Source organism: Salvia hispanica, chromosome 4 (genome assembly GCF_029641045.1).
Source record: "Salvia hispanica isolate PSC_SH4W2 chromosome 4, Shi_PSC_v1, whole genome shotgun sequence".
Classification (NCBI taxonomy): Eukaryota; Viridiplantae; Streptophyta; class Magnoliopsida; order Lamiales; family Lamiaceae; genus Salvia; species Salvia hispanica.
The window spans coordinates 13,400,116-13,421,534 of NC_142695.1; the positions used below are offsets into that span (position 1 = coordinate 13,400,116).

The 21,419-nt window shown below is 36.8% G+C and overlaps 4 protein-coding genes across 4 annotated transcripts; all 4 read left to right on the plus strand.

Annotated features, from left to right (window-relative positions):
• The first annotated feature begins 2,262 nt into the window (after positions 1-2,262).
• On the plus strand, positions 2,263-6,728 carry LOC125196065 (26S proteasome regulatory subunit 6B homolog). The gene is made up of 6 exons (XM_048094427.2): positions 2,263-2,818; positions 4,873-5,103; positions 5,216-5,374; positions 5,801-5,953; positions 6,101-6,184; positions 6,482-6,728. The coding sequence occupies exons 1-6, from the start codon at positions 2,333-2,335 to the stop codon at positions 6,614-6,616; spliced, it is 1,248 nt and encodes a 415-aa protein (XP_047950384.2). The 5' UTR covers positions 2,263-2,332; the 3' UTR covers positions 6,617-6,728.
• A 1,431-nt stretch (positions 6,729-8,159) lies between these two features.
• On the plus strand, positions 8,160-10,965 carry LOC125194148 (serine/arginine repetitive matrix-like protein). Its single transcript, XM_048092203.2, has 5 exons — positions 8,160-8,512; positions 8,603-8,708; positions 9,120-9,243; positions 9,471-10,361; positions 10,444-10,965. The coding sequence occupies exons 1-5, from the start codon at positions 8,368-8,370 to the stop codon at positions 10,789-10,791; spliced, it is 1,614 nt and encodes a 537-aa protein (XP_047948160.1). The 5' UTR covers positions 8,160-8,367; the 3' UTR covers positions 10,792-10,965.
• A 2,260-nt stretch (positions 10,966-13,225) lies between these two features.
• LOC125194147 (putative inactive receptor kinase At5g58300) lies at positions 13,226-15,570 on the plus strand. Its single transcript, XM_048092201.2, has 2 exons — positions 13,226-14,828; positions 14,898-15,570. Exons 1-2 carry the CDS (start codon positions 13,469-13,471, stop codon positions 15,497-15,499), a joined length of 1,962 nt encoding a protein of 653 aa, XP_047948158.2. The 5' UTR covers positions 13,226-13,468; the 3' UTR covers positions 15,500-15,570.
• A 3,798-nt stretch (positions 15,571-19,368) lies between these two features.
• LOC125193064 (thioredoxin H9-like) lies at positions 19,369-21,128 on the plus strand. The gene is made up of 4 exons (XM_048090778.2): positions 19,369-19,648; positions 19,726-19,848; positions 20,613-20,735; positions 20,818-21,128. The coding sequence occupies exons 1-4, from the start codon at positions 19,628-19,630 to the stop codon at positions 20,971-20,973; spliced, it is 423 nt and encodes a 140-aa protein (XP_047946735.1). The 5' UTR covers positions 19,369-19,627; the 3' UTR covers positions 20,974-21,128.
• The last annotated feature ends 291 nt before the right edge of the window (positions 21,129-21,419 follow it).

A 21,419-nucleotide genomic window follows, 5' to 3' on the forward strand; every position in this document is an offset into this window, starting at 1 on the left:
ATAGCATGTCAGCATAGCATATTACCTCATTTTTACCGCATTAATTCAACCTTCTACTTCATTATTATTCCGTTTAAACTACAAACATGAAAAAAATCGAAAAAAAACACATTGCCCAATTGAAAAAAGTCATGAACCTTCAACTGCGGTATTAACTGATTCTGGCTCTGAATCTGAATCTGAATCCGTATCAAAAAGAGATCCTCCTGGATTAGTAAGATCATTCATAATCGATCCATCATTGATAGATATAGATCTAGTTGAAGTAGATCATAATCCATCTTCAACCGAGGAATTTGTTGATGTAGATCCTAATCCGTCGATATTATCCATGAGAGTCAGAATATTTCCAAATTGAAGCAAAACGCGATGGTGAATTGAAGGCAGATCGTGAATTAAGGCATGACGCGATCGTGAATTGAAGTAGAACGCGATCGTGAATTGAAGGCAGATGGTGAATTGAAGAAGATCGTGGACGGCAGATTGAAGAAGATTGAAGAACTTGATTGAAGAATTGAACACGATCGGCGAATTGAAGATCGTGGACGGCAGATCGTGAATTGTGAGAATTGTGTGAAGATTGTGTGAGAATTGAGACAGAGAATAACGTTTTCCATGTTAATAATTAATTTCCTAAAATAATCCTCAGCAAGTTTTAATTGAATAAAATTTAAAATAAATTGTAAATTAATCCTAGCCACAAGGGTAAGAAAATGGAGGGCTCTAATTTGGTCTCTAGTTCGGTCTTTAAAAAGGGTTCGACATTGATCACAACTCATAGTTTACATTAATATCAATAAAATTGTTCTGTATAATTATATTAACTTATATTAATATTACTAATTGAAAATATATACATATATACTCTCTCTGTCCCACGTTACTTGAGTCATTTCTTTTTTGCACTCGTTTTAAAAAAATAATAATAAATAGTTAAAGTGGAGAGAAAGAAAAGTAAGAGAGAGAATAATGTAGAGAAGAGTCTTAACTATAGTAGTCTATATTTTACTTTATTTTTTCTCCACTCTAACTATTTATTATTATTTTTTCAAAACGAGTATGAAAAAGAAGTGACTCAATTAACATATGACGGAGGGAGTGCATTTTAATAATATTTTTTTACAATGTTATAAATTAATAATGAATTAAGAAACATTAAATGTTATTTTTCATATTATGAATTACACTCAAATAATAAAATAAGTATAACTGTAATAGTATGAGTAATACACTTTGTCATTACATAATTTATTATTATATTATTAATAATAACTTATTAAGATAAGTTTGATGTTTTTATTTTTTTTATTACAAATGATAATATAAAAGAAAAATATATTAATATTATCTTTATTACATTATTTTGGCATAAGTAACTTTAAAATTATGAATCATAGTTATTGTTATTATGATGTTATTTCAATAACTTCTTTAAAAATATTAGTCCAGAGCCTTTGTCCTAGCGGCAAGGAGCTTAGACATTATTGTATGAGGTGCTGAGTTCGAGTTCTCTTGACATCATTTATGATTTCCTCCTTTATAGAAATTTATTTTAAAAAAACCTTCTTTAGAAAATATTAATATAATTATCAAAGTTATGAATTATAAAAAAATTGATAAAGTAATAAATATAGTAGTAATTATAATTATATTCTTATTAAAAAATAGACACATTTCCTTTTTTTTTACCAATCAAGATGACCACTTTTCAATTTTGAAAATAACATCCTCTTTCCTCTCTCCTTATTAAAATATTCAACTACTTTTTCTCTCTCTACTTTGTTCCACCTAACAACTCTTCCAAAAATCTTGTGACACTCAAGAATATGACCATCTTGAGTGGGACGAATAGAGTATTAAGTATTTATTAATAAAAAAGTCTTACTTCAACTATTGCTATATAACGAATAATTAATTCATTTATTTTTAATGACAAGTAGTTAATTAAACAATTTCCTTCATATTTCTAAATAGGTGTAAGTAATATGTAAGGAATCATATTTCTCATAATCTGAAAAATCATAATTACCAACAATATAACTTTTCTGATAAACAAAAATGTCTATTAAGAACATCAAGGCTCAAACAACTAAAATAATTTTTGTTAGGGCCTCCATTGTTGATTTCATAACTATTGAGTGAAAACTTTAACCAAAGCCCATAATTTGATATTTACAAAAGACGGAGGCCCAAAAATAAAGCCCAAATCAGGAAAAGTCCTTCACCGATTGATTTCCTCCGCAGCAAGTCAGCAACGGTAGAAAAAGTACCAAAAGGAATTTGATCAGAGAAAAAACATAACCCTAATCGGAAACCCAGATCTAAAACAACAATGGCAGCGTCCGCAATGGTGCTCGATCCTAAGCCTGCGGCCATCTCCGAACCGCCGCCGTCTCATCCTGCCGTCAAATCTGATATTCCCACCGTCGACGAGGAGGATTTGTACGGACGGCTTAAATCCTTGCAGCGCCAGATCGAATTCATCGATATTCAGGAGGAGTACGTCAAGGATGAATTGAAGAACCTAAAGCGGGAGCTTCTGAGGGCGCAGGAGGAGGTGAAGCGGATTCAGTCTGTGCCGTTGGTAATTGGCCAATTCATGGAAATGGTTGACCAGAACAACGGAATCGTCGGCTCTACCACTGGCTCGAATTACTACGTCAGGATCCTGAGCACTATTAACCGAGAGCTACTCAAACCCTCCGCCTCGGTGGCGCTGCACCGCCATTCCAACGCCTTGGTCGATGTGCTGCCCCCGGAAGCTGACTCCAGCATCTCCCTGCTCAGCCAATCCGAGAAGCCCGATGTCACCTATACTGTCAGTCTCTTCTTATTATGTTGGTTTTCGTGTTGAGTTTGATATGCAAATTGAGATGATTAATTCTGAGATTTCTCGTTCTACGTGATGAATCTGTTCTGTTTGATTAATTTTCTGAATTGGTAGAATTGGTATAGTTTTGAGCATTTTACAATTAGGGCAGGGAAACCCTTTCACAACGTGGGAAAACGGGAAAGCTCTCTACCCTTCAAATTCATAGATGTGGTCGCCTTTGGCACAGTAGATAAATGGTTTCTCAGACTTGAAAAAGATCAGTCCCGATTTCATATACACTGTTTTGCAGACATCGGAGTATTTACCCTTTGGTTCAGGATTCTATATTTCAAGGTCTCCGATTGAGCCTTTCAGCTGCAGTCTAGGCCTAATCAGATCATTAGTGTCTATTTACTTTTAACTGGATACTTTAGGATTTCACAAGATAACTACTGGCATCATCAGTAGAGCTAATATCTACATTTTGTAAGCCTCCTCTATTATTCATTAATCGGATTAGTCAGATTCCCAACAACTCTTAAATACTTGCGTTTGAATATGTTGCTAGAAGATTGACATTATTTTCACCAAACTATTTGTCCATATTGATTATAATATTAAATGAGCAATAACAGAACTTACTTCCCATCTAACCTTATAAGATTCTCGGACTGAGCAAGAAATGACATCGTACTCTTATTACTTATCACAAAAGGGTTGGACTCTGGCAGTCTGGCTTCTAATAATTCTGGGATGATGCATCTCTCGAGAAGATATATGGTGTCCTATGTTAATTCTAAACCTCTCTCGGGTGGGTGGGTGAGGGGGGGGGGGATGAGGGGTCAGCATGCTGATCAAGTTTATCACAAGGAGAAATCCATCGAAGATGCATGAGGAGATAGGAGTCTTTCATTATTTCATACTCCCTCCGTCCACAAAAAATATTTTTTGTGGACGGCACGGGTTATAATGAGAAATTAGGTAAAGCAAGAGGTATAGAGAGAAAAAGTAGTTAAAGTATGATATAGGAGAAAAACTGAGAAAAATATGAGAGAGAAACTTTCCATTTAAAGAAATGGGACTATTTTTTGTGGACGGAGGGAGTATTTATTTGTTATCATCTTTTGCCAAATATTTAGGATTGATTTGTTTTCAGAGTCTTTTTTAGATAGGAGTCTAGTGTAACTCAATTAATACCATCTTGTGGATAGAAGAGAGGTATCTTTTGAAGATTTTAACCTGGAAGGAAGTGTTTTCTGGACCTAGTAAGAGGAGATCATTATCTGGTTATTTTATATAGTCAAGTTCTTTGAGTTAATTCATCACTTAGTTTGCGCTCTTGATTGCTGTTTCTGGCAATTGTTTGAATATCTTGTGTGCATTATCCCTTATCATTTTTCCCTGCATATCTTGTCCCATGTTAATCCTAGGCCTCTCTTGGGTGGGGATGGGGGGGTCCCTCTAGTTTGAACAGTTTATAGAACAATGTTGTTAAATCTCAAATCTATTGATAATAAAACCCTTATTGTCTCTCTCTCTCAACCCTATCTCCACTATCCTCGTGCCGCTGTCTGCACCGCGTTGACCTAAGTTAAATTTCCTCATTATGCTGAAGCTTCATTCAAAAAAGAGAAGTAGATTAGGCTCGAGCAGTCGAGCAGAAGATGCATGATTAGTTAATGTGCAATGTTAAGTCTCTAAGTCTGACCACATCGAATTGGTGATGATGATCCTATCTCATCTATATAAGTGTGGATAACCCTCCCTCTTAGAGGTTTTTAAGGGGTTGAGTAGCTCATTTCTATTATGGTATCAGAGTGGGTCCAAGTAGATCGGAATATGACCAAAAATTGCATGAGTGGTACAACCTTAGAGATTCAATTGATCCTATTTCGCTCAATGAAATTGATGAGTGTAATGAGTGCTAGAAGTCTTATATTAATGTTTGATAGTTGTAAGATACTTGACACTATTTATAATTATTGTTTGCCTTTTCTATGCTAGCTTTGAAGTTTTAACAATGTTCTCAATTGACTTTTTTCTGTTCATTACATAATCAGGATATTGGTGGATGTGATATTCAAAAGCAAGAGATTCGTGAAGCTGTTGAGTTACCTCTCACGCACCATGAACTGTACAAGCAGATTGGTATTGATCCTCCTCGCGGTGTGTTACTTTATGGTCCACCTGGAACAGGAAAGACCATGCTTGCAAAAGCTGTAGCCAACCACACAACTGCAGCTTTCATTAGAGTGGTGGGTTCAGAGTTTGTTCAAAAATATCTTGGAGAGGTACATTGAAGAATTCTTGGCACTTGCTTACAGCTTGGGTTCAGTGTGATCTTGACAATTGATACATGTATTTAACTATTAACTTTGATAATGTTCATGTCTGAAAATTTAGGGTCCTAGAATGGTCCGCGATGTATTTCGTCTTGCCAAGGAGAATGCACCTGCAATTATCTTTATAGATGAGGTAGATGCCATTGCAACAGCACGTTTTGATGCTCAAACTGGAGCTGATAGAGAGGTTCAGAGGATTCTGATGGAGCTTCTAAATCAGGTATCTAAATTTGAGCTAGTCTTTTTTGATGAATCATGGTGGGTGAAGAAACTATAGCACTTTAAATTCAAAGTTAGATAGGAGTCGTGAAGTTAGTTAGTCTTAGAACTTTGTGTTCCGCATTTTGACTCCGGATGCATTTAAGATTTTGACTAAAAATATTTTGAAGTTTAGGTGTCAACAAAGTACAAAGTTCCCTATGTACGAACATAATATGTTAATGATGTCTTGTAATGTCAACTTCGGATATTATACTTACATTACTATTATATTTATATGCACGTCCTGTGCCTTTTGCTTTGTGCCTATGGCTTAAGGGGGTGTTGCACTTCTAACTATTGTTATCATTATTGGTTGTAATAGTGGTGGTAGTATTTTGATTCCTCAATTTTCTTAATCTATGTGCATTGGTGTTTGCTCTGGTAGATGGATGGATTCGATCAAACTGTGAATGTAAAGGTCATCATGGCTACTAATCGTGCAGACACTTTGGACCCCGCACTTCTCCGTCCTGGTAGACTTGATCGTAAAATTGAATTTCCTTTGCCTGATAGGCGTCAGAAGAGACTTGTTTTCCAGGTTAGAATTTGAAATATTATATCAGCAGTACTTCATTTCTCACCTGAGTTATTATGTTTTTATATGGAAAGAACATCTTCTCTTCCTGAATGTTTCATAATGATTTTACTTGGTTTGTTCCATTTATTTTGGGTTGTATCCGAGCAGGTTTGTACTGCCAAGATGAACTTAAGTGATGAAGTTGACTTGGAAGACTATGTCTCTCGACCTGATAAAATAAGTGCTGCTGAGGTTTGTCTTGTCGATTCCATAAATTTCTGTTCCATACATAAGTAATATCCTCCTGTAGTTTTACAACTTATTGTCTTAACCCCTTGCTTTAATTTGAGTTTTATGAAAGTCCACTTGCATGAGCGTTTAACCCTTTGCTGTGTTGAGCAAAATATCTACAGAAAACGCTTTCAATTGCTGATGAGTAGATGGTGAAATAGTTATGTGGTATATATAGTGAGAGAGAGCATGCTGATGTTGGTGGTTGAAAATGATTAATGTCTTAGAGAAATTGGAATTTGGTGGTGTTGCATGCAGATTGCGGCTATATGCCAGGAGGCGGGTCTGCATGCTGTGAGGAAAAACCGGTACGTGATACTTCCCAAGGATTTTGAGAAAGGATACAGAAGCAATGTGAAGAAGCCAGACACTGATTTTGAGTTTTACAAGTAATTGCAGTTGATTTTCATGTTGTTAGTAGTTATTGTATAACAGTGAGATCATCTATGTATGGAGAAATACTTGGGGTGTTAAATTTATGAGATGGAACACTTGGTTGTGTTAATTTAATTGAATAGATATTAATGGTTGGTAGATGAAATGGTTGGGTTTTGTGTGGGAATTTTGCAATGCAGCTAATGAAGAGAAGTTATCTTTAGTTGAAAGGAAGAATTGGATTGGAGGGGAAAATGCAATTGGTTTGCAGATTCTGTGTGTGGGCTCCCTTCCCATGTGAAAGAAAGTGTTGTGTGTTTGATTATGATTATGTGACAAGTCCAAGTCGTTGTATTTGTACATTTTGTATTGGATGCGTACAAATGGTTATTGCAGCTCACACTCACGTGCATATAATGTGGGGGCGTGGTTTAAAGAGAGAGAGAGAGTGGTTGAATGTGATGTTATATTGTTTCCAAGATAATTACATAGATATGGGTACGGGTATATGAGCGAATAGCGATGCAGGGAAGGGGGTGTGTGAGGCCCATTTTTCTTTTCTTTTATTTTGACACTTCCTTCGTCCTCCTCGTGAAATGTTGTCAACATTTGACTCAGTGCGAGTTTTAAGAAATTGTAAAGAAAAGTTAGTGAAAAAAGCTAGTGGAATGTGAGTTCCACATTTATAGATTAGTTTTGTAATAGATCGTGAGTGCAAGTGGAAAGAGGACTTTATTTATCAAAAATATGGGGAAAAAAACAGTTGATATTATTTTGTGGGCGGACTGAAATGTTAAAATTGGACAATATTTCATTGACGGATGGAGTACTCAGTACCTCTATCCATAATTTGAAAAACTATTTTGTCATTTTGAGATGTCCATGATTTAAGGAATCATTAATTTTATTTCACTTTTGGTAGGTGATTTCATTCCCCGAACTCTTTTTTACTCAAAATTTATTACTCCATAAAACAAACTAATATAAAAAATGGGATTTATATTCTACTATTTCTTTTCTTTCACATTCTTCAGAGTTAAATTTTTTCTTAAAACTCATTCCCAGTAAAAATGTAAATGGTGAACGGAGGTAATAATATTAAATAGATGATGGATTCAACTATCCTCTACCTAAACAAACCATAATCTTCATTTACCGCCAAAACCCACCCGCATTTACGAGTCGCCAATAGCTACTCCGCTGCATCTCGTGGGAAAAGTTTAATTTCTTTTTCTTTTTCCACAAAAGAAGAAAGATAACAAATTTAATATCTACATATAAAAAAAATCATGATTATTATAGATTTAAATAAGTATGTCCAATTATGGTGGTGTTTAATGGCCGATAATGATTAAGCAAGTTGAAATTGTGAGATCCAAGGCAGTGAAATAAATGGGCGCAGAGTTTCCCCATCAATAAATTAACACCTCATTGATGGATTTAACCCTACTCCAGAATTTAGCATTTGATAATGATAGTCAATTGCAGGTATAAATAATGAGAGTGCAACATCTCATAGTAGCTGCCCATCTTAAAAAATGTATTTATACGAATGAATGAATGAATCCAGTTATTATAAATAAAAATAAGAGAGAGAAAGAAAAGCGAACATGCGGTTGCCTCCTCTTCAATTCTGACTCACCACTACCACCTTCCTCTTCCATTCCTCTGCTCATCAATCATTCTACGACGTCGTTTCCCCATAACTACTGCTCTCAAATCAAGTCTTCACTTCCGTGACTCCTTCTCTCTCTCTCTTAGTCCACTCCATGAATCGGACTTTGAGAGAATCCACCCGCAACCACCGCCGCGGCCACAGCATCAATGGACTCCCCAATTCCACCGACGACAATCTAGATCTCTTCTCCAAAAGCCGCCGCAGCCTCTCCCTTGCCCCCTCCGACGACCCTCACGGTATGCTATTTCTCCATATCTACTAGCTTAACTTCAGTAGACACCGCCTCCTGCTTTGATCTCGCGCTCATTTTTGTGTTTTGTGTTTAGTCTCGCTCAAACTGGGGAGGCTTTCGCTTGGATCCGCCAAACCGGGGAGGACTGGGTTGGATGATTTGTTGTCATCCGCTGATGGAGGCAAGCACGATTATGATTGGTAACTCTCTCTTTTCAATTATTACTTTCATTTTCCGAATCAGATCTACCTTATTATTTCCCAATCAATTTCCATTTCTATCACTCTTTTACGGATCAAGCCCTAGGATACACAACACATCTCATCACATAACTTGATAATCACTCTAACAACTCCGTCGAACCTTATTTAAGGCTAATTTGGCAGTCAAATGTCCTTTGCTGAATTACTACTACTTTTTGTGAAAATTGAATCTGAACTTGATAATAGACATTATTAGGTAATACAAGGCCATTCAAGTCTGAATCTCAAAATAATCCGATTCATGTTAGATTTAAAATTTTGTTTGTTGAAGGATTTATTTTAGATGTAGGAGGCTGTGTCTTGTTCAATCACTACTACCTATTAATCCTCACTTCCCTCATCTAATAGGCTTCTTACTCCTCCGGGAACTCCGTTGGTCCCTGCTTTTGATGGAAAAGAATCACAGGCCGGTCTTATGGCTCCGAGAAGTGGTCCGTTGGTTCGGTCAGTCTCGACAGCCAAAGCTTCCCGGGTATGCCAATTTACCTTGCTATGTCACACATGCTATATTGTACTCCATATCTCTGCTGCTTGTGTATTGATTACTTTTTAGTTCTATCTCTGTTGTTTTTGCTGAACTTGACTTGCTATTTTTGTCTCATTTACTTTGGTTTGTTGAGTGAACCAAGCTAATTATATGTTAGGGTATCTACGTCCTTTTTTATTGTTGCGACTACAACCAAGTTTTTTTGTTTCCAGTTATCAGTGTCTCATTCAGAGAGCAATCATGTGGCAAAACCAACTCGAAGCAGCTCAGTGACCAGACCTTCTATTTCTAGTTCACAGTATAGCACCTATTCCAATAAACAAACATCCATTCTCAACACAAGTTCTGCTTCCGTTTCATCTTATATCAGACCGTCTACTCCTACCAACCGCTCCTCCTCAATTACAAGGCCTTCTACTCCTTCGCGTCCATCAGTGTCGAGATCTTCTACTCCTTCTAAACCCCGCCCTACACACAGTACCTCTTCGATTGATAAACCAAGAGCAACTCAAAATTCAAGACCATCTACTCCTACTTCCAGGCCTCAAATTTCTGCAAACTTGAATTCTCCCGCTCCTCGAACTACATCAAGGCCATCAACGCCTACCCGTCGAAATTCCGCACCATCATATTCTCAGTCTGGACCATCAACCCCTGGGGGGCGTAGTCTCACAAATGGGAAAACTGCAACTCCAGTTTCACGACCAAGCTCCCCTGGACCACGAGTTCGGGCTCCATCACAACCAATCGTACTCCATGATTTTCCACATGATACACCACCTAACCTTAGAACTAGTTTACCAGATAGACCAATATCTGCTGGGAGGTCCAGACCTGGGGTCGCTCTCACTGGAAAAGGGAATGCAGAGCCTATCACAAACAATGCTAGCATCACTAGGCGACCGTCATCTCCAGTGGTAAGCAGGGGAAGAGTTGCAGAACCCACTGGAAGAAGCCGAACACTTTCCAATGGACCATTGAATGATGTTGTTGACTCAAGGAGAGAGTTGTCGTCTCGGAGACCTGCAAAGACATCAACAGATAGCACCGGATTTGGCCGTACAATCTCAAAAAAATCTCTTGACATGGCCATACGGCATATGGTACGCATCTTCCTTGACAATATATGATTTTCTAAAGTCTAAACCGAGGGTTGATTAAATTCACCTGTTCTATATGTGGCAGGACATACGGAATGGCAACAATGGGTTTCGAGGATCGAATCTTTTCCCTCAAAGCATTAGATCCAGCAACCAAAAAGTACACCCAGGTACAGCATCCAGCAACGGAAGCCTGTCCATGGCAGATAACAGCAGCCGATTTTCCGAGAGTGGCAGTGAGGAAGACAAGTCTCAGTCTTGTGCAAAATTGAGCAATATTGATATTTACGAAAGTTCCCGGTACGACATGATTCTTCTAAAAGAAGATCTGAAGAACACAAATTGGCTACATAGTATTGATGATAAGTCTGACCAAGGATCCATCTTCGATAATGGGTTTGAACTTCTGCCAGAACCATTTGATCCTTTATAGCCTCGTGATTTTGTGGATTTTATTGTTATTTTTTTCTTCTTTTTTTTCATGGAATGTTTGGATACAAAAGAATGTGAATGAGGCGCATAGCTGCTAAGGCATTGTTGTACGAGCTATATTGTGGTCATCTCCCCATTTGAAGGGATTCATAAGTTTTTTTTTTTTTTTTGGTTATCCATTTTCTTGGTTATCTCTATACTCTCTACCTTTGGCTGCTGGCTTAATGCAAATGGAAATGGTGGTGGTTGGATAATAGTATGAAGTAAACTGGAGTGGGTTTCAATTTCATGATTTTTTTAATTCATGTTGTACGTTGAATCTTGTTATTTGCATGTTAACCTTACCGATAGACATTAAAATCTCAATAAATAAGTCATTAGAGTGCATATTATAATTGTTATTGTTATTATTATTATTATTATTATTATTATTATTATTATTATTATTATTATTATTAATTAAGAGTACAATTGTTTAGCCTTTGGGTTTAGTCATTTAGATAAAGGTGTCAAATGGGCAAGCCAAAGACCTGCCCGGTTGAACATGGAGCGGACTTGGGCCGGACTACTTACTTGAACCGGGTTGCAATTTCTCTTGTTTTAAATGCTAGAATCAACGTAGGATCAAGTCTGTTTGAAGCGAAACCCTGGCCCAGCCAAGCACCAACTCACTTGAAATTATATCATGTTATACTTAGTTTATTCTCTTTCATTTCATCAAAAGATTTCATCTAGCCAATGATGGTTTATGGTATGTTGACTCAAATGAGGAGGCCTGAAAGCCTGAGTTTTGCAGCTGATCGGGCGTGTATTTCAATTATTGGAAGTGATAAAATTGTGTGTATTACATTAGATTATGATTTAAAATTTTAAATAGTACTAGTAGAGTTCAGAACTTTTAAAAGAATTTTTGAAGCCAAATTTTGATGCAAATTTTTTCATATTTATTGTGTTTTGACATCGTTGTGTATGGAATGCAAAGTGTAGACATCATATATATCTTATAAGACCATTATTTGTTAGGTTTCTCTCATCATTGATGGCCGAGTTCTTGATTTCTTAGGCTGTCTCTCTCGCTAGTTATTTCTAACCATCGATTTTGAGTTGAGCTTCAAAATTTAGTGTTGAACATACGGCTTAAGTTAGCTACTATTCTTCCTTGTGGTCGTTCATCTTCGTTCTCATTATGTTGTGTTGATTTCGGCTTGACTAGTCATCTACTTTCATCTCTTGTGGTCATTTCCGAGATGGATGTTGAATTTATGGTGTTGAATATCATGTATCCGGCCATCCCTTCCTTTCTCTTGTGGTATTTCGATCATCATTCTTGATCCCTTGGAAAATGTAAATCATTTCCCTAATGCTACAATTAATGTAAAAACTAATTAAGCCTATTTAATTTTGATTAATAAAGAATCAATTACTCTATTAACCCTTCAATTATTCAATCTGCTAGTTTCAGGTTAGATAAGAAGAACTAGCAGATTCCACCTTTGAAAGCACTTAAACCTTATGACCAGCGAGAGTAATGCTCACGAATTCTTTTTTTTACTTTTGTCAAACACTAAGAGCATAAATGCTAGATTCGCATCTTATCTACAAAATGATTAATAATTTAATACAATCATACACCTACATTAGTTTTATGTTGATTTTTAGTTTTATCAACCAAACTATAAAAATAAGGTTTAAATTGGTTACTATCATTATCAAACCGTAATTTTTTTTTATCACAATTTAACTACCATGCACATCTGATAAAATAAGAAAGCATGTCCAACAATAATGTAATCGAGTCACAAACCTAAAACTTATTTTGTATCTAGAAAATATTAATGTTAGTAAAAATTACTGAAAATTACCTACTCCCATTTCCTATTTATATTTCTTGGTCAGGCGGGGTTTGAGTTAGTAAAATAGTTCCTCTATTTTCTACACTAATTTTGTATTCACTAATATCTAATCTTTTATTCGTACAATCTCAGTTACACCAAACCTCAACTGTCCATATACTTTAGTCAACGCCATAAAATATTTTTTTTAAATATCTTAATTAACAAATTGTCATTCTTTATATGTTGTTTAATGATTGATCATCTTTCTTTTTGCATCTATATATATGTTTTTATTAATTAATCAACATTCATACTTTGAATTATCTTCTTTTATGGGCCAACCCCCCATCTGCAAGTAGTAGTAGTATTTTGCGGTAGTGGCTAATACTACATCTACTAAGAGTATTTAATTAGTATAATAATGTTGAACAACTTAACCAAATAAATTGACAACCATTTTGAGGGGCAGTAGTATATTAGTTGAGAAGTAGTTGCATCTTATTCTTAGGTTAATCCCACAATAATGCCTAGCAATAAACACAAAATAGGGGGTTTGACCAATTAAAACTTCAACAATACATCTCTACACAAACACAACCAACATTCAAAAATTCTACTCAACTTTCATCTATCTTCTTCTTCTTCTTTATCAACGCCTACAAGAAAAGGAAGGGAATCTACAAAAGTAGAATAATAATAATAATGCCGTTGTGTTAGAGAGGAATTCTCTTCCCATTTCATGACTACTTTAAAGCTTCAAAAAGTGGTTATGTAGTTGAGTTTGATTGATTCCTATAATTCATATCTTGTTGAAACCAAATGTAACTTAATTTCCAATCAACCATGATGAAGCTTCATTCCTCATTCTCAACATGTTGCTTCTTCTTCTTCTTCATCTTCTTCTACATGGCGACTACGATGACGGCTGACCTCAACTCAGACCGCGACGCCCTTCTTGATTTCGCGTTAGCCATGCCTCATGCCAGGAGATTCAACTGGATAAACAATTCCTTGATTTGCACCTCTTGGGCGGGAGTCACTTGCTCTTCGCGTGGTCCTGCTCGGGTCGTGGCCCTCCGCCTACCCGCCTACGGCCTCCTCGGCCCTCTCCCGGACAACACCTTGGCAAGGCTGGACGCCCTCACCACTCTCAGCCTCAGATCAAACTACCTCAATGGCACCCTTCCGTCCGACCTCCTCTCTCTCGATTCCCTACGCTATATCAATCTCCAACACAACAGATTCTCGGGCGCCATCCCTTCCTTTCAGTCTCCTCTCCTCAATGTCATTGATTTATCCTTCAACTCATTGACAGGCAACATCCCTCAAACAGTCCAAAATCTCACACATCTCACTGCTTTATTCCTCCAAAACAACTCTCTCTCTGGCTTCATCCCTGACCTCAACCTTCCTGACCTTGTGCAATTGAATTTCAGCAATAACAACCTCAATGGCTCTGTCCCATCTCACCTCCAGAGCTTCCCTGCTTCTTCATTCACTGGCAACTCTATGTTGTGTGGGAAGCCACTGCAGAAGTGCATGGCACCTCCTTCTCCTTCGCCTTCGCCTTTGCCTTCACCTTTGTCTCCACCTTTTTCTCCACCATCTCGAGATCTCTTCCCGCCGCCTCCTTCTTCACAGTCCCCATTTTCTCCAACACTTCCTCAAACAAAAAAGTCGAGCAAAAGTTTAGGCACATCAAGTATAGTTGCTCTGGGAGTAGGTGGAGCAGCGGTGGCAGCAGTTGCAGCCTCGGCATTGTTAGTTTTCTGTTTGAAGCGGAGACGAGCAGCAGCAGCAGGAGGCAAAGGGAATGCGGCTGTAGGGAGGAGAAACGAGACGCATAAGGAGGAGTTTGGGAGTGGAGTGCAAGAGGCAGAGAAGAACCAACTGATATTCTTCCAAGGCAGTTCATACAGCTTCAATCTCGAGGACTTGCTGCGAGCCTCAGCCGAGGTGCTGGGAAAAGGAACATACGGAACAACCTACACAGCAGTCTTGGAAGAAGGAACGACGGTGGTGGTCAAGCGCCTCAGAGAAGTGATCTCCGGGAAGAGAGAGTTCGAGCAGCAGATGAAGGCCATTGGCAAGCTGCAACCCCACCCCAACGTTGTTCCCCTCCGTGCTTACTACCATTCCAAAGACGAGAAGCTTCTAGTATATGACCATGTACCCGCTGGCAGCCTCTACACACGACTCCATGGTACGTGCATAATGTTGCAACAAACACTTAATATAAGCTCAATTTGACACAGTGGTGTTATCTTTGTAGGCAACAGAGAAAATGGAAGGATTCTTGATTGGGAAAGTAGAGTCAAGATTTGCTTAGGAGCATCCAAAGGGATAGCACACATTCATTCAGCAAGTGGAAACAGACTCACTCATGGAAACATCAAGTCCTCAAACATCCTTCTCAGCCAAGACACCAATGCTTGTGTTGCAGATTTTGGGCTCACACCTCTGATGGGAGTCCCTACCACTCCATCCAGAGGTGCTGGTTACCGAGCGCCAGAGCTCATCGAGACAACGAGATATACTCAAAAATGCGATGTCTACAGCTTCGGTGTCCTGCTTCTTGAATTGCTCACAGGCAAGTCACCCATTCAGACACCAGGGCAAGAGGATGTCATGGATCTGCCACGGTGGGTCCAATCCGTCGTGAGAGAGGAATGGACGGCTGAGGTTTTCGATGGTGAACTGGTCAGATATCAGAGTGTTGAAGAGGAAATGATGAAGATGCTTGAGATTGCAATGGCCTGTGTAGCGAAGGTGCCGGAGATGAGACCTGCGATGCATGAAGTAGTCAGGATGATCGAGGAGCTATCGGATTCCGGGAACCAGCCGTCGTCCAGCAATAGTCCCATGTTGTTGTAATCATTCTTGCTTATTTGTTCACTCATGTAGTCATTCAATTAATGCAACAACACAGCAACCATCCTTTCACATTTTGGTTTCTATATCAATCTATATTGTTAATCTACAAGTAGAAAAGAAGATGGCATTAGTAGTGCATTTTAAAATTCTATAAATGACTAGCTCTCCCTAGAAAACTGCTATGGTTGTATAAACAGGTTGTTAGAAAAATCTGACAATGCAACATTTACATCTTTCAGCAATTGACAATTCATTTCCCTTTGTAATTGTTGAATTTTCTGTTCACAACTGTACTGTAAAAACTAAAAAGTATAGAACTATAAAAATCACACATGATGAAAGAGATGGAGAATACAATAAATTTTAAGAAATTACCAAAATCCATAGATTGCATAATGGTACAAGATTACCTCTTTCTGGATCAATGCATCTTTTTTCCTTTTCCAACTTTCACCAGTTTCTGCTTTAACTGCTTTAACCTAGCTTGTATAACTATAAGCAAACACGTACACATACTGATACTACTACGCTTCTGAGTTCATTGACTAAATAAAAGAAGTTTGAAACTGAATGCATCTACAATATTAAAGAAATCTAATTTCAGTGAAAAAATTCAATTACCTTGTTATGCAGAGATGAGATTTTTTCTATTTTTGTTCTAGGATGATGGCAATGGAATTCCATAAGTGTATTGCATTTTTTTAGATTCCCAGTTTGTGAGCGACGCATGTCCCTCGTGCGTCGTCTTTTAATGAAATGCATGAGGGTCATGCGTTTTAGCTGACGGCATGCATTTCTGCATTTTTATTTATTTTTATTAAACGATGCATGAGGCTCATGCATTTACTAACGACGCATGAGCCCATACGTCTCTATCTTAAACAAAACTCGCATTCCAAAAGCAGAATGTTCACTTTTGCGTGAAAAGAAAAGGAAGCAGCATGATTCCCAGGCGATTTCGGTTCCGGTAAGTTTTCTTCAATCTTGCAACATTTATCTCTTATTCATGTTTACTGCATAAATTAGGGTTTATAATATAATTGTCCCTAATTTACTAAATTAGGGTTTATAGGGAAAAAAATTGTCCACAATTGTTGTCCTCAATTGTCCCTATATTTTTTTATGCAGAAATCATGCAAGCATTTGTGACTTTGTATTGAGATGGTAGAATAGTTCAACTTCCTCAATTGGATATTAGTTATGATCCACCTCGTGCGAGAGGCTCCATCGTATTGAATTCGTGCGTTTCATATTCTGAATAGTTGCAATGATATGTGCTACGATTTGAATAGATATGAATCAACACGCCATTGAAATATCATGGAGACAACATCAAGTATTTGCTTCGATTATGAGTTACATATGTACTGGGATTTACACTGATGAATAATGTTAATGCGGGATTTATACTGATGAAAGTGTGATGTTTATGTTCAACGAGGCCCAAAATTCTACTCGTCATATTGAATTATTTGTTGATTACGTCTATTCTTTATGTTCAAGGTTTTGTACACCGATGTGAGATAGTTGTATTATATTCTTTTAGTTTCAATTGCCAACATCATCCCTCAAACCCTTCAAGGTGAACCTTGGAGGGGTTGGACTTTTTTCTGATCGACTGGACTGCTAGCCTAATTTTTTCCCGATCAGTTGGGTCGCAGCCCAAATTTTTAAGTCCAGATATACTGTTAGGTAGTCATTTTTTCGGTTTTAGCCCAGATATACTGTTGGATCAGTTCAATTTGACCAATAGTCGGGTACCCGCTCTAATACAATGATAGAAACTCATGGGTTCCATTCTAAAACCAATTGGTGATAGAAAGAGAGGTCCATCATACTTATATAGTGATTTCAGTTCTCTTTATACACCGATGTGAGATAGTTATATTATACTCCCTCCGTCCCATAGAAATAAGCCATTTGGGGTTGGCACGGGTTTTAATGTGTTATTGGTAAAGTAAGAGAAAATGAGAAAAAATAGTTGAAATTGTGTAGTGGATTGTAGGGCCCATAAAATGACAAAGGAAAAAGAAGGAGAAAAATGTTTCTATAAATGGATATAGACTATTTCTATGGGACGGACGAAAAAGGAAATATGACCTATTTCTATGAGACGGAGAGAATTTCTTTTAGTTTCGATTGCCAACATATTCCTTTGAATGCAGTATAAGTGCATGTTGCGATTTTTTTTGGTTTACTCGATTTTTGTTGTCTTGTTCTGAGTTTTCAAGATGAAATTGGTTTAGAAATTGTAAGTTCATGTAATTGCTAGAATAAGTCGAAATATTGGTATTTGATTATGAAATGGTGTGTCGTTGGTTTACCATCTTGAATTGTATTGATATGGTTTACGTAAATGTGTTTATATTAGTGGAATACTATATTGATATTAATAGTGACGTGTATGCTATTTTGGATGTTTAAGTTGCAACATCGGTCTATGATTATTGCATACATTCAAATCAGTATATAATTTTGATAATATACAATATAATGCCTGAAATTGAAATCAGCGCAATGCACCCTAATTGGATTGCAGTAGTTGTATTTATATTGTTCTTGAATTGTGTTGATGTTATTTTTTAAATGTATCAATATTATTCATATGACATATAGATTTTTTGTGGATATTGATGTTGTAATTGTGTTGATATTATATGCTACATGTCATATCAATATATACTATGATGTGCATTGATATTGATATTGAGTGTTTTATCGATGAAGACTTCAAAAGCGTGCAAATATAATACTCTACTATCAATGTATCTTAACTATATCAATATAATACTTTATATAGTACTCCAATACTTTTTATTAAATACTTTTGTGTCAACGTAATCAAAGAAAATAACAATTATGTTGGTCGATATATCAATATTGTACCTATTTGCTGATCGTGTTAAAGTATACAACATCACCAAAAATATTAACACGAGCATCCATCTATGTCAAATACAAATATATTATATCCGTCCACAAAGAATAGTCTTCACAGTGGACGACACATATTTAATAAATATATAAAAAATGATAAATTAAGAGAGATGAGAAAAACAAAATTGTTCAAGTATTGTTAGTGAAAACTTAGACTACCACAGTAAAAAGAAAAACTTATTATAATTAGATAAGAAAATTTTTTGGTGGACGGTCCAAAATATTAAAACAAGACTATTTCTCATGAATGAATATAGTACTACTCTCTTTGTCCCATTAAAAATAACATGTATTCTTTTTGAATGGTCCAATTAAAAATGATATAGTATTTTCTAAAATGGAAACAATATCATCTCTATTTTTTTTATATTTTATCTTATCTTTATTTAATTCATAACATAATATAAATTCTTATACTAAAAGTAAATGTTTCTGATTTAGAAGAACACATGAAATAAATGTTATGGAGTCGTTAATTGTTGTTGATTCCGCTAGAGTCCAGACTGTGTTAACAGGTGGGGGGGGGGGGGAAGTTAGTCAAAAAGAAAGGGTTGTAGACTTGTAGTGTAGATTTAATCACAAGGGTAAATCATTGATGTAATCAGTGAAGTCTCAACGGTAAATAATTCATTTAATTGGTTAAGCCCCATCTTAATCTAATGGTAAATAATTCATAATCTAATGGTAAATAATTCATGTAATTAGTGAAGGCCCATCTAAATCTAATACTCCCTCCTTCACATAAAATATGTGTAATATCCATTTATAAAAAATTATCTTTAACTTATTACTCATATCCATCAATTAATTTACAATTTATATTACAACTCAATAAACACCAAAAAATAATATGATCTCACTATTCCTAATCTTTTGTCTAGTACTATCTCAGTTATTTATATTTTTATATGGAGAGTACTATTCCTTCAATAGTTCCTTTACATTAGGGTCCAGCCTAGCAAAAGGGGGCTAATCAGAAAACAGGAAGAGGAATTGGACAACGATTGGGGATTGGGGATTGGGGTGATTTGTCTTGTCTAATTCCACATCGGTGGCGCCGTCGGAACTTGAATCTTCTTATTCTTTCCCCTCTCTACCCAGTCAAGGTTTACGATTCTTCATCTCCTCACTTTTCAATTGCTGATTCTTAACCCAACAACCAATTTCTTTGTTAGATTACGACTTCCAATTATGGGGAATTGCTTTACTAAGGTATGCACTTTTCTTGCTAATTTTTCATATATTTAAAAATGTAATCTTGATCATCATAAGTTCAACAAATCATGTAGGCGCATAATGATATGGATGAGTCTGATCACAAAGTTGATTTTACTGGTGGAAATGTGCATCTCATCACAACCAAGGAAACTTGGGAACAAAAGCTTGATGAAGCAAAGAGAGATGGAAAGCTTGTGAGTAACTGCTTCTTGCTTCCCAGTCTGTTTTCATTATTCTTTCCTAAATTAGACTGCCTTTGTGAATCTTTCAAGTCTCAATTAACATAATCGTTTAATATCTACATACATTTCATTATTGGAAGAGTTAGTACTTCAATTGTTTTGAAGTTAAAGACATTACTCCGTAAATTGAACCTTTAATTCTCTAAACAACTCCAACCCTTAATATTTCTTTCTTTCTTTTTTTTTGTCTTGATCTTATCACTGATTGCTATAGTACACTTTTTGTTGCATTCAACATCTATCTTATCTTCCTCATAACGGCGTGTTTGGGTTAGAGAAAGGAGGATAAGGATACAGTTAGCTAATGGTGTTGAGAAAGGGAGTGATCAGTGAAATAGCACGGGATTTTAGGAAGAGTTGTTAGGTGGAGTAAGTAGGGATAAAAAGATAGTTGAATATTTTAATGAGGAGAAAGATTTTCCAAATATAGAAAGTAGACATCTTGAGTGGGACGGAGGGAGTACTTTCTTTGTCATGTTTTTTAATCCCTTGTGTAACTCCTCTGGGGCTAAAGATTTGTACAGTGGGATGACTCTAATGTCCTTCCCTTCAACCTCTACTTTCTAATGTGGGAAAACAGAGGCATGTAAAAGTGATTAGTTTTAGTATCTATGGATTAACCATTATTCATTTCAAGTTCAATCAATGTGTTGTGATGGAAAGGTTGGAGCATTTTCAGTGTTTTGCATTCGTAACATGGTTTAATCATACGACAGGTAGTAGCCAATTTTAGTGCTGCATGGTGTGGCCCTTGTAGAGTAATTGCACCTTTCTATGTCGAGCTGTCTGAGAAACACCCTTCGGTTATGTGCCTCACAGTCGATGTAGATGAACTTACGGTAAGTTTATGCTCCTACATGACCAAAATGGACAAGTCATACAATAGCTCTGATACATGAGAGTTTTTGTTGTCTGCTTCAGGATTTTAGCACATCATGGGATATAAAGGCAACTCCGACCTTCTTCTTCCTTAAAGACGGTCAACAAATCGACAAACTTGTGGGTGCAAATAAGCCAGAACTAGAGAAGAAGTTGATTGCTGTACTAGATTCAGTCGCCCCACCATGTCAAACGTAGTTTCTTTGGCTCGGATCCTGCAATCGAGCTCAAGAAATCAGCAGATCTTCTCTTTTCCTTGTGATTAAGGACGTATAAATTTGTAAATCCAAGAATGGTAATGTTTTGTGCATGTATGTGTGATATGTTATATAAGAGTGTATTTTTTCCTAAAACGTCTAATATTTATTCGATCTAAATAGTCTAGATGTGTGCTTATGCTTTGGCTACAATAGTAAATGCCCCCATTTGAAATTGGTTTAACAATTTGGCCGCGTCTCGGTGTAATTAAGAGCATCCCCAACAAGTACCTTGTGGAAAAGCAGGTCCATGCCGTCAGCACGGCAGCGTGCCTGCTCACGGTTTCGCTATTTTCGTCGGCACGGACATGCTTTCTGCGAAGATCTCCACTCGTTGGGTGGGCGGGACACACGCGGGACACATGGCGCGCTATTTGTGGGTTGTGA